Source organism: Coregonus clupeaformis, chromosome 29 (genome assembly GCF_020615455.1).
Source record: "Coregonus clupeaformis isolate EN_2021a chromosome 29, ASM2061545v1, whole genome shotgun sequence".
NCBI classification, from domain to species: Eukaryota; Metazoa; Chordata; class Actinopteri; order Salmoniformes; family Salmonidae; genus Coregonus; species Coregonus clupeaformis.
In genome coordinates, this window is record NC_059220.1 from 19,292,963 (window position 1) to 19,306,677 (window position 13,715).

The following is a 13,715-nucleotide window of genomic DNA, read 5'->3' on the forward strand; positions in this document are numbered from 1 at the left end:
GAAGACGCCAAAACCATTGAGAAAAACATCTAAGATGACCACAACCTCAGCAAGGTTCTTACTTTAAATTGCCTAGAGGTCCAAGGTACTCATCATCATCGTCATGTTCCTCCTCTTCACTAGGCTTCACTGGTGGAACATGTTTGGTTACTCTCGCAGGAGCAGCAGGGATCTCATCCCTTTCAAAGAAATTAAAGCCTTCGTCTTTATCCTGGTCCTGCCAATCTGCAACGTTCCTAGTTTTCAGATCTGCCATTGTGGACTTCGCCCCTGCAGAAATATGAACTGTGAGCCAAATATTCTTTATGATGATATATTATTGATTAAATAAGGCAACTTCTACACTACAGGGAAGTACTGTGCTTTTTTTTCTGTTGGTTCATAATTCATACCTTTCTTAAATAACTAGCAAGGCAGATACATGTCAGTTTGAACTCCTGACCGCCTTGATATACAGTAACCTCATTGTTCAAATAATAACGTCACAGTTTGGTGCAGTGCGGTAGTATTAGTACTACTCCCCAAAGTTGAAAGTTTTCTGACCTATGTAGTTGTCATTAAGCTGGGAGGGGTGGCATTAATGTAGGTGAATGAGTTAGAAAGTGCAAGTTTCGGTCAGAGACAAGCAAATCCAGCCATTTACCAGCCAACAGTGCATGGTGCCATATTTAGTTGGAACGAGTGGGAAAGAGCATATTAAAATGTCTAAAAACTGTATAGAAAAAATAATATTTACTGTAGTGGATTGTGGTACATTACCTAAGAGCTCCAACACCTCTGGGCAAGTAGCAAGTGTGGAATTCTTGGAGATGAACTTGACCAGTTCGTCAAAGGCCACCCTACGCTCCCGGATGTCTGCCTCGCCTACAAACAGGGCCTTGCGAGGCATGGCTGGTAAGGTGATCTTCGGATACTGACCCATGAGTCTGTAGTAAAACTCATCAATTTCACTGTATTTCTTTGAAACCTGCAAAACACATGTAAAACATGCAGGGTCTAGGTACACCTGTAGCCTTTATAGCAATGCTTTGGGGTTAAATTCCAGCCGGTAGAATTGTATATTTTGTTGTTGTTCAAAATCTTAATGTGATTATGCATTATGTAGCTGTTATAAAGGGTTTAGGAATGCATACTGTACATACTCAATACTACAGTGAAGTGTTCCTACAATTTCAAACCAAGCAGTAGCTACTACACCATCACTTTCAATGTTAGTTTGAGGTGACTTTGAGGTGAATAAGGACAGGATGCTAATACTTATGTTTCCACCTAACTTACATGGGACTATGACTACCTACCACCAGCTGTACAATGTCTTCAGGTTTGTGCTTGGCGGATTTGAAGGCAGCCAGCCGAGTCACCACAATGATCTGGTACTCCACATGACCTGTCATCATGGTACCACGGATCTCCTGGTAAAGAGGCACCTGCAGATCTATGCCTGTCACCTCATTCTGCAACGGCCTGGGATGAAAAACATTGTGACATTGACCAAAAGTAATTGCACAAAGTGCAAGATTCATACAAGAACAGAACTGTGGAGTGACATCTTGCATAAACATCATTCCACACTGTCCCAACGGTAAACATCAAGAAAGGAATCCAGCAAACATGTCAATGACAACTTTTATTTCTCTACTTGCTGGTATGAATTAATATGTGCACAATAGTTTGGTGAATAGTTGCAACTAAGTCAAAGGGACCCCTGGGCTGGTACAGGGAAATACAAGGACTGGCTAAAACAAGTAAACAAAGATGGGGATGTGTTTCACAAGTGTTATTATCAGGCAACACCGAAACATCCTAAGAAAGATAGCTACGAAATTTTCTTCATCTTACCTGCTTGTAATAAGTCCGTCTGGCATTGTGCTAAGATTGCTGTCCTGTCTAGACTCTGTTTATAGCCGTAATCAAGTAGACCACCCCATTCCCTACTGTTGATACAAGTCATGGGATGGGAACTAGATACTGTTTTTGCTGCCAGCACAGAAAAAAGGAACTTCCGGTTTTAGCTTTCAAAATAAAAGCGCGCAGCTGCACTTCTTCTGCACTGCACGAGCGCCAGGCGGTGAGTTGAGAATACTTTGCAGTTGCTTGTCGTCTGGGAAGGAGGCAAATCGACTCTTTGACAGTAAGAGCCGAGGCATATGTCAGTAGCAGAACAAGCTCAAATCAAGTAAAAACTAGCTTGTTTCGACAGCATAGCTAGCTAACTAACTCATCATCTACATTGGCTATGATCAGCTGATAGCCCATCCCTCTTTGCCTCTATGGCTCTTGCTTACAGCCCTGCTACACTATTGCCATCGGTCACACGGTGTGGTGAGTACTCGATCCGTTGGAATACGCCCATACCAGCGCTTATTTCAAAGAGCGCTTTATAAGCCACGCCCCAGTGGGCAGATCTAGGCATGTTGCACTGGGACAAGTTTTAATATAGAAAAAACTCAATTTACAATGGGTCCGCCGTGGTTCTATGTAGCCTAGTTATGCTAATATTTTGAGACCAGTGTATTGCAGTTAATTTCGTCTTTGACTTAATAAGTAAAATATATTTGAGTAGTAAACAGGGAAACAACAACGAAGGGAAGAGAGATACCTAGTCCGTTTCACAGCTGAATGCATTCAACCGAAATGTGTCTGCCGCATTTAACCCAACCCCTCTAGGTTCCATAGAGTACGCAATAGAATATATACCAGAGGGGGCATCGTTTACTAGGCTACCTAAATTATTGGGATAATTTGGTTACCACCAGTGTTTGGAATACATTGAGTTCGTTGACAAAACAGACTACGGAGATGGACGGACGGAGATGTATTTGTCAAAGCTCCGCGGTGGGTCTGTGTAAACTATGCAATTATATTGGAGACTGCTTGAGCAGTGAATGTCATCTATTAATTTACTGTTATAGTATTTCTAAGTAGCAGCCATATCAGCCAGGGAAACTAATTGTTCTCACTGTATGATAGAACAATCCGATTTTCTGCCTGACCGTGGCGCTCTTTACCTGAATTGTTAGGATTTTCTTGTAATCTCAACAAAACTGCTTATTTTGCTGAAATATAGATAATTTAATTGTTTTCTTTGAAAATGTAAAAAGATGGGCCTGGCTGAGAATAGAACATTCCGTTTTCTGCCTGAGTGTGGCGCTGTTTATTGCAATGTTCTGGATTATCTTGTGACCAGAACAAAACTACTTATTTTACTCAACTAGAGATGGAAATAAATGGTGTTTCTTTAAAAAGATGGGCCTGGCTGACGTGAAAAATACATTAAGGGGAAAGGATCCAGAGACACAGAGGCTAATTATCTTTCTGCACATCTCTTATTTACAATGCTGGCTGCCATGGTTAACAAAAACGCAGGACATTGAAGGCTACCTGAATTGATTCAGAAAAGTAACATAAGTAGTCTGAAAGTCAAACAGCGAGGTCAAACAGGTTTGTGTTAGTCCGATTATCTAGTGTCCACAGCAACACTATTGATTATTCTCTACCCCTAGTGCATGTGGTGTACTATGGTGTTAGCCATGCTCCCCCTAACCCTCATCTTTTCTCTTTCTCTGTCTCCCCTTCCGGAGGGCCTGAGGCTTTTGGACCGCGACTTAGGACACCCTGGCCTGACACCTGGACGTGCCTGGCCAAATCTCCCCTCTACCTGCCTGTTACTTTAAAGTCCATAATTAACCTATACAGCTCTGGATCCATTGTCTTACCTACTACTGCAAAAACTTTTATGGAATACCAATTATTTGCCCTTTTATGCCATTTTTTTTACTAATGATTCAAAGCTGTGTGACCATTAACAATTGCTGCATATCCATTGTCCTTCTCCCAAAGTGTGGACTTGCATGTTTCTTCTCATCTCAGGGATTTAACAATGGTGTAAAGTAGCTCAAGCCAATGCTTACACCTAGCCAATGCTTGGATATCCATGAGGAGAGAGATGGACAATTGTTATGCAGCCACTGATTTCAGATGGCTTCATCTACAGATGGAATGTGTTCCAAATGGCACCCTATTCCGTATACATAGTGCACTCATTTTTACCAGGGCCCATAAGGCTTTGGGACACATTCTGCCTATTGAGCCCCACCCTGCCTATTGTTAACCATTTCTCCATCCCATTCCCCCAGTTAAACAAACAAAGGGGAGTGGCTCTGACTATAATTTATGTAGTTATAATAATATGCCATTTAGCAGACGCTTTTATCCAAAGCGACTTACAGTCATGCGTGCATACATTTTTGTGTATGGGTGGTCCCGGGGATCGAACCCACTACCTTGGCGTTACAAGCGCCGTGCTCTACCAGCTGAGCTACAAAAGTCATGTTTATTTTTCAGAAAACAGTGTTATTTGAATATAACCTCTAAGGTAGCTGACATGGTCTGCCAAAGCAACATACAGTGGGGGAAAAAAGTATTTAGTCAGCCACCAATTGTGCAAGTTCTCCCACTTAAAAAGATGAGAGGCCTGTAATTTTCATCATAGGTACACGTCAACTATGACAGACAAAATGAGAATTTTTTTCCCAGAAAATCACATTGTAGGATTTTTAATGAATTTATTTGCAAATTATGGTGGAAAATAAGTATTTGGTCAATAACAAAAGTTTCTCAATACTTTGTTATACCCTTTGTTGGCAATGACACAGGTCAAACGTTTTCTGTAAGTCTTCACAATGTTTTCACACACTGTTGCTGGTATTTTGGCCCATTCCTCCATGCAGATCTCCTCTAGAGCAGTGATGTTTTGGGGCTGTCGCTGGGCAACACAGACTTTCAACTCCCTCCAAATATTTTCTATGGGGTTGAGATCTGGAGACTGGCTAGGCCACTCCAGGACCTTGAAATGCTTCTTACGAAGCCACTCCTTCGTTGCCCGGGCGGTGTGTTTGGGATCATTGTCATGCTGAAAGACCCAGCCACGTTTCATCTTCAAAGCCCTTGCTGATGGAAGGAGGTTTTCACTCAAAATCTCACGATACATGGCCCCATTCATTCTTTCCTTTATACGGATCAGTCGTCCTGGTCCCTTTGCAGAAAAACAGCCCCAAAGCATGATGTTTCCACCCCCATGCTTCACAGTAGGTATGGTGTTCTTTGGATGCAACTCAGCATTCTTTGTCCTCCAAACACAACAAGTTGAGTTTTTACCTAAAAGTTATATTTTGGTTTCATCTGACCATATGACATTCTCCCAATCCTCTTCTGCATCATCCAAATGCACTCTAGCAAACTTCAGACGGGCCTGGACATGTACTGGCTTAAGCAGGGGGACACGTCTGGCACTGCAGGATTTGAGTCCCTGGCGGCGTAGTGTGTTACTGATGGTAGGCTTTGTTACTTTGGTCCCAGCTCTCTGCAGGTCATTCACTAGGTCCCCCTGTGTGGTTCTGGGATTTTTGCTCACTGTTCTTGTGATCATTTTGACCCCACGGGGTGAGATCTTGCGTGGAGCCCCAGATCAAGGGAGATTATCAGTGGTCTTGTATGTCTTCCATTTCCTAATAATTGCTCCCACAGTTGATTTCTTCAAACCAAGCTGCTTACCTATTGCAGATTCAGTCTTCCCAGCCTGGTGCAGGTCTACAATTTTGTTTCTGGTGTCCTTTGACAGCTCTTTGGTCTTGGCCATAGTGGAGTTTGGAGTGTGACTGTTTGAGGTTGTGGACAGGTGTCTTTTATACTGATAACAAGTTCAAACAGGTGCCATTAATACAGGTAACGAGTGGAGGACAGAGGAGCCTCTTAAAGAAGAAGTTACAGTTCTGTGAGAGCCAGAAATCTTGCTTGTTTGTAGGTGACCAAATACTTATTTTCCACCATAATTTGCAAATAAATTCATTAAAAATCCTACAATGTGATTTTCTGGAGAAAAAAAAATCTCAATTTGTCTGTCATAGTTGACGTGTACCTATGATGAAAATTACAGGCCTCTCTCATCTTTTTAAGTGGGAGAACTTGCACAATTGTTGGCTGACTAAATACTTTTTTCCCCCACTGTACCAATGAGATTCACTAATTGTATTGCAGTTGTGTGTGTGGTGTTGCCATTCAGCCTCATCTAGCCTTGGTATGGAATAACTGATAAAATACCTCAGCCTTAGGAAATCTTTGGGGAAAGAAGTCACACTTCCGGTTTGCACAAATCTTTATTTGACTTGCTGTAATAGAGATTCAGACCATATCAAAGCAGACGTCATGGTAAGTAATGGAATCCAAGTTTCTGGGTGTGTAGGGGTCAGTGACTTGAGGGGAAGAAATAACCATTGGAGGCAGCAACAGGCAGGTAGATGGGGACCAGGTGGGATTGGGCCAGGCACATCCAGGTGTCAGGCCAGGGTGTACTCAGTCGCAGTCCAAGAGCCTCAGGCCCTCCGGAAGGGGAGACAGAGACAAGATGAGGGTTGTGAGCATGCACTGGGGGTAAAGACTAATCAATCATGTTGTTGTGGAAACTGGATAATCTGACTAACACACACACACCTGTTTGACCTCGCTGTGATACTGTAGGCCTACTTATGTTACTTTTCAATTCAGGTAGCATTCAATGTCCTGCGTTTGTGTTAACCATGGCAGCCAGCATTGTAAATAAAGAGATGTGCAGATTGATAATCAGCCTCTCTCAGTCACACAACACAATGACACAGATGTCTGAAGTTTTGAGGGAGCGTGCAATTGGCATGCTGACTGCAGGAATATCCACCAGAGCTGTTGCCAGAGAATTTAATGTTAATTTCTCTACCATAACCCTCCTCCAACGTTGTTTTAGAGAATTTGGCAGTACGTCCAACTGGCCTCACCACGTGTAACCACGCCAGCCCAGGACCTCCACATCCAGCTTCTTCACCTGCGGGAGAGTCTCAGACCAGCCACCAGGACAGCTGATGAAACTGAGGAGTATTTCTGTCTGTAATAAAGCCCTTTTGTGGGGAAAAACTCATTCAGATTGGCTGGGCCTGGTTCCCCAGTGGGTGGGCCTGGCTCCCAAGTGGGTGGGCCTATGCCCACCCATGGCTGCGCCCCTGCCCAAACATGTGAAATCCATGGATTAGGGTCTAAGGATTTTATTTCAATTGACTGATTTCCTTATATGAACTGTAATTCAGTAAAATCAATGTTGCATTTATATTTTTGTTCAGTATATATACCTTTGGTTTCTGCATTTTTAGTAAATCTAAATTCCAGGTCTCATTCATCAATTACACCCCTCAATTTAGAATGAATAAGGTTGACTTGACTATAATTCCACGGTAACAGAGTGATGCTGAGTCTCTTTAAAATGTATGTCAATCAAAAAACAATGATTGCAAAGTTAAAGAAATCATACAACTGTCCACAAGGACTTCTTTTAACAATTTCCACTGAACATTTACAAAAACGAATGTACATGAACAACATTGCAAAATGAACAACAGTGCATTTTCAAAGGAAATTGTTTAAAGTAGTCATTGTGCATAGAGTTGTGTGGTTTGTTTAACTTTGCAATCATTGGTTTTTGTTTGGCATACATTTTAAAGGGAAAAATATGAGTCTAAGCATCACTCTGTTACCGTGGAATCGACCCTATGGCAACAGTTTTGCTTAGGAAATCCTAATCTCAAAGCCTATACCATCTGTCTTGATAGTGATACTCCAACTACTTGCCTGCTTCCCCTGTGTCATATATTGGAAGGCTGTAGTTGGCTATAGCCCAAATAGGTTAACTATAAATTCATTATGTACAGTACATCAGGGGTCACTAAACGTTAGGCTATTGTGCTCTCACCATACAATCAGCATTTTAAAGCTACTGTGCATTGCCGTGTGAAAAAGCTTAGAAAGCTTTTTTATTATCTTTAGCGAGTTTGTGACCCAATTTTTATTTAGGCATAGTGATTGTTGGGAAACCCCTTTGCTACTTGTTTAAGGCAGGTTTACACTGGGGATGTGGGTAGACTAGGTGCAGCCAAAAAACAAAGACATAGCCTACTGTACATGCCAGTAAAAGTGCAACTTTTGCTTGTTGAAAAAACTGGTAATTTCATACTTACATATTTTCTCGCCACAAAGGTTAAGCTAAATTCAAACAGTAAAAGGTCTCACCCCTCCAGGAAAACAAATGTATGATGACCAATCAGCATGCTCGCCTCAACATCTGACTATGGGGTTAATTGAAAAATCAAAAAATATATACGGTGGGGAAAAATAGTATTTAGTCAGCCAACAATTGTGCAAGTTCTCCCACTTAAAAAGATGAGAGAGGCCTGTAATTTTCATCATAGGTACACGTCAACTATGACAGACAAATTGAGAATTTTTTTCTCCAGAAAATCACATTGTAGGATTTTTAATGAATTTATTTGCAAATTATGGTGGAAAATAAGTAGCCAGTTGAGAACATGTTCTCATTTACAACTGCGACCTGGCCAAGATAAAGCAAAGCAGTGCGATAAAAACAACAACAACACAGAGTTACATATGGAATAAACAAAATGTACAGTCAATAACACAATAGAAAATCTATATACAGTGTGTGCAAATGTAGTAAGTTATGGAGGTAAGGCAATAAATAGGCCATAGTGCAAAATAATTACAATTTAGTATTAACACTGGAGTGATTGATGTGCAGAAGATGATGTGCAAATAGAGATACTGGGGTGTAAATGAGCAAAAATAAATAACAATGTAAATAACAATATGGAGATGAGGTAGTTGGGTGGGCTAATTACAGATGGGCTGTGTACAGGTACAGTGATCGGTAAGCTGCTCTAACGACTGATGCTTAAAGTTAGTGAGGGAGATAAGAGTCTCCAGCTTCAGAGATTTTTGCAATTTGTTCCAGTCATTGGCAGCAGAGAACTGGAAGGAATGGCGGCCAAAGGAGGTGTTGGCTTTGGGGATGACCAGTGAGATATACCTGCTGGAGCGCATACTACGGGTGGGTGTTGCTATGGTGACCAATGAGCTAAGATAAGGCGGGGATTTGCCTAGAAGGGATATATAGATGACCTGGACCCAGTGGGTTTGGCGACAAATATTTAGTGAGGGCCAGCCAACAAGAGCGTACAGGTCACAATGGTGGGTAGTATATGGGGCTTTGGTGACAAAACGGATGGCACTGTGATAGACTACATCCAATTTGCTGAGTAGAGTGTTGGAGGCTATTTTGTAAATGACATCGCCAAAGTCAAGGATCGGTAGGATAGTCAGTTTTAGTCAGACTTTGCATCTTAGGTTGTCCATTAACTGGTGTGTTTGCTTTTAAAAACACAATGTTATCCGTCTGTTTGATTTCAAGTCACATCTTGTGTCATTTAACCTATGTTTGGGTAAAAACTATTTTGCCAAGGTCATAATCCTTACATTTTTGTTGACAGGTTGTAGATTGGCATAAGGTTTTAAACTACGGCAGAAAAGCAGAGAAAATAGGTTGAGTCTGATGGGTCCCACAGCTCCCGCCAAAAACTATACTTCAAGCGTTGAATGTCTGTTTCTTTAATGTCCACCAGCTGTAGTTGAAACACCCCCACTGTAATCAATGAGGCACGCTACATACACAGCCGCAGAAGCAGCATGTCAGTGTCATATTCCAGGCCGCCTATATTGCAGTAGGGTTGCACAGGTTATCAGATCATTAAGTCATACTGATTGGGTTCCTGGAATGTTAAACAGATATTAAACTGAAAGTTTATCAGACCTGTATCAGATCTCTGCAAGTTCCAAAATCTTTCAAATATATACACTACCAGTCAAAAGTTTGGACACACCTACTCATTCAAGGGTTTTTCTTTATCTATACCATTTTTACATTGTAGAATAATAGTGAAGACATCAAAACTATGAAATAACACATATGGAATCATGTAGTAGCCAAAAAAGTTTAAACAAATCAGAATATATTTTATATTTGAGATTCTTCAAATAGCCACCCTTTGCTTGATGACAGCTTTGCACGCTCTTGGCATTGTCTCAACCAGCTTCATGAGGTAGTCACCTGGAATGCATTTCAATTAACAGGTGTGCCTTCTTAAAAGTTAATTTGTGGAATTTCTTTCCTTCTTAATGCGCTTCAGCCAATCAGGTAACGAGCTGAGACTCTTAAAGGGAGTGCTCCTAATCTCAGCTTGTTACCTGTATAAAAGACACTTGTCCACAGAAACAATCAATCAATCAGATTCCAAACTCTCCACCATGGCCAAGACCAAAGAGCTCTCCAAGGATGTCAGGGACAAGATTGTAGACCTACACAAGAATGGAATGGGCTACAAGACCATCGCCAAGCTGCTTGGTGAGACGGTGACAACAGTTGGTGCGATTATTCGCAAATGGAAGAAACACAAAAGACCTGTCAATCTCCCTCGGCCTGGGGCTCCATGCAAGATCTCACCTCGTGGAGTTGCAATGATCATGAGAACGGTGAGGAATCAGCCCAGAACTATACGGGAGGATCTTGTCAATGATCTCAAGGCAGCTGGGACCATAGTCACCAAAAAAACAATTGGTAACACACTACGCCGTGAAGGACTGAAATCCTGCAGTGCCAGCAAGGTCCCCCTGCTCAAGAAAGCATATATACAGGGCCGTCTGAAGTTTGCCAATGAACATCTGAATGATTCAGAGGAGAACTGGGTGAAAGTGTTGTGGTCAGATGAGACCAAAATCGAGCTCTTTGGCATCAACTCAACTCGCCGTGTTTGGAGGAGGAGGAATGCTGCCTATGACCCCAAGAACACCATCCCCACCGTCAAACATGGAGGTGAAACATTATGCTTTGGGGGTGTTTTTCTGCTAAGGGGACAGGACAACTTCACCGCATCAAAGGGACGATGGACGGGGCCATGTACCGTCAAATCTTGGGTGAGAACCTCCTTCCCTCAGCCTGGGCATTGAACATGGGTCGTGGATGGGTATTCCAGCATGACAATGACCCAAAACACACGGCCAAGGCAACAAAGGAGTGGCTCAAGAAGAAGCACATTAAGGTCCTGGAGTGGCCTAGCCAGTCTCCAGACCTTAATCCCATAGAACATCTGTGGAGGGAGCTGAAGATTCGAGTTGCCAAACGTCAGCCTCAAAACCTTGATGACTTGGAGAAGATCTGCAAAGAGGAGTGGAACAAAATCCCTCCTGAGATGTGTGCAAACCTGGTGGCCAACTACAAGAAACGTCTGACCTCTGTGATTGCCAACAAGGGTTTTGCCACCAAGTACTAAGTCATGTTTTGCAGAGGGGTCAAATACTTATTTCCCTCATTAAAATGCAAATACATTTATAATATTTTTGACATGTTTTTTTTCTGGATTTTGTTGTTGTTATTCTGTCTCTCACTGTTCAAATAAACCTACTATTAAAATTATAGACTGATCATGTCTTTGTCAGTGGGCAAACGTACAAAATCAGCAGGGGATCAAATACATTTTTCCCTCACTGTAGCTCTCATGAGGACCGCCACAGGAATGGAAGACTCATAATTACCTCTGCTGCAGAGGATAAGTTCATTAGAGTTACCAGCCTCAGAAATTGCAGCCCAAATAAATGCTTCACAGAGTTCAAGTAACAGACACATCTCAACATCAACTGTTCAGAGGGGACTGTGTGAATCAGGCCTTCATGGTCGAATTGCTGCAAAGAAACCACTACTAAAGGACACCAATAAGAAGAGACCTGCTTGGGCCAAGAAACACTAGCAATGGACATTAGACCGGTGGAAATTTGTCCTTTGGTCTAGAGTCCAAATTTGAGATTTTTGGTTCCAATCGGCATGTCTTTGTGAGACACGGTGTGGGTGAACGGATAATCTCTGCATGTGTAGTTCTCACCGTAAAGCATGGAGGAGGAGGTGTTATGGTGTGGGGATGCTTTGCTGGTGACACTGTCTGTGATTTATTTAGAATTCAAGGCAAACTTAACCAGCATGGCTACCACAGCATTCTGCAGCGATACGCCATCCCATTTGGTTTGGGCTTAGTGGGACTATCATTTATTTTTCAACAGGACAATAACCCAACATACCTCCAGGCTGTGTAAGGGCTATTTTATCAAGAAGGAGAGTGATGGAGTGCTGCATCAGATGACCTGGCCTCCACAATCCCCCGACCTCAACCAAATTGCGATGGTTTGGGATGAGTCAGACCGCAGAGTGAAGGAAAAGCAGCCAACAAGTGCGCAGCATTTGTGGGAACTCCTTCAAGACTGTTGGAAAAGCATTCCAGGTGAAGCTGGTTGAGAGAATGCCAAGAGTGTGCAAAGCTGTCATCAAGGCAAAGGGTGGCTATGTGATGAGGTGTGAATGACGGAGTCAGGCGCAGGAGGTAAAACACAGAAATCTAGAGTTTATTCAGTGCACATGAATAAAGCGCAGCAAGCGTCAAAACGAAACTAGCACAAGGGAAAAATCCACCTTGGCTACATACAAGGAAAGAGTAGCTCAACCGAGGTACTCACTCTCACAATGAACAATCACTCACAAAGGACAAGGGGGCAGAGGGAACACTTATACACAGATTAATGAGGGAATGAGTACCAGGTGTGTGTGATTTACAAGACAAGACAAGACAAGACAAGACAAATGGAGTGATGATAAATGGAGCGGGAGTGGCTAGTAAGCCAGTGACGATGAACACCGAAACCTGCCCGAGCAAAGAGGGTCAGCCTCGGCTGAATTCGTGACAGGCTACTTTCAAGAATCTCAAATATAAAATATATTTTGATTTGTTTAACACTTTTTTGGTTACTACATGATTCCATATGTGTTATTTAATAGTTTTGATGTCTTCACTATTATTCTAGTGTAGAAAATAGTAAAAATAAAGAAAAACCCTAGAATTAGTAGGTGTGTCCAAACTTTTGACTGGTACTGTATGTTTTTTTTATATATATATATATATATATATATATATATATATATATATATATATATATATACAGTGGGGGGAAAAAGTATTTAACAGCCACCAATTGTGCAAGTTCTCCCACTTAAAAAGATGAGAGAGGCCTGTAATTTTCATCATAGGTACACGTCAACTATGACAAACAAAATGAGCATTTTTTTTCCAGAAAATCACATTGTAGGATTTTTAATGAATTTATTTGCAAATTATGCCTCTTAAAGAAGAAGTTACAGGTCTGTGAGAGCCAGAAATCTTGCTTGTTTGTAGGGACCAAATACTTATTTTCCACCATAATTTTCAAATAAATTCATTAAACATCCTACAATGTGATTTTCTGGATTTCTTTTTCTCAATTTGTCTGTCATAGTTGACGTGTACCTATGATGAAAATTACAGGCCTCTCTCATCTTTTTAAGTGGGAGAACTTGCACAATTGGTGGCTGACTAAATAATTTTTTCCCCCACTGTATATATATATATATATGTATATATATACCAAATATTCAGCGTGCATTACTATAATAGACTTTTGTGTAATTTAATTAATGTACGATAACCTTTTCCAACTTTTCCAAAAACTATACAAGGAACATTATGGCAAAGAATAGCTATAATTCCTCATACAGTATACCTACATAATGTTCAACGGGTAGTTGTTGCAAGTTGCTACAGGACAGTAGACAAGATACCTGAGAAACAAAACAGGAGACAATGATATTTTGATGCAAAACAATTGCCAAACGGGAGAATCAATACTGACAAATGTGCAATACACATATTCTAGAATAGTGACTACAGACTCCTTTGTTCAAATAGTCAAAGTTGGTGACCTTTGGATTG

At 41.5% G+C, this 13,715-nt stretch overlaps 1 protein-coding gene across 1 annotated transcript in view; it reads right to left on the reverse strand.

The window, feature by feature from the left end:
* Positions 1-2,327, reverse strand: part of hs1bp3 (HCLS1 binding protein 3) — a 7,999-nt gene extending 5,672 nt beyond the window's left edge. Inside the window, exons 1-4 of the mRNA XM_041854921.2 lie at positions 1,840-2,327; positions 1,299-1,464; positions 760-967; positions 63-270 (exon numbers count right to left, since the gene is read on the reverse strand). Coding sequence (XP_041710855.2) covers positions 63-270; positions 760-967; positions 1,299-1,464; positions 1,840-1,865 — 608 coding nt within the window. The 5' untranslated portion in view covers positions 1,866-2,327. The remainder of the gene's footprint in view (positions 1-62; positions 271-759; positions 968-1,298; positions 1,465-1,839) is intronic.
* Between the last annotated feature and the right edge of the window lie 11,388 nt (positions 2,328-13,715).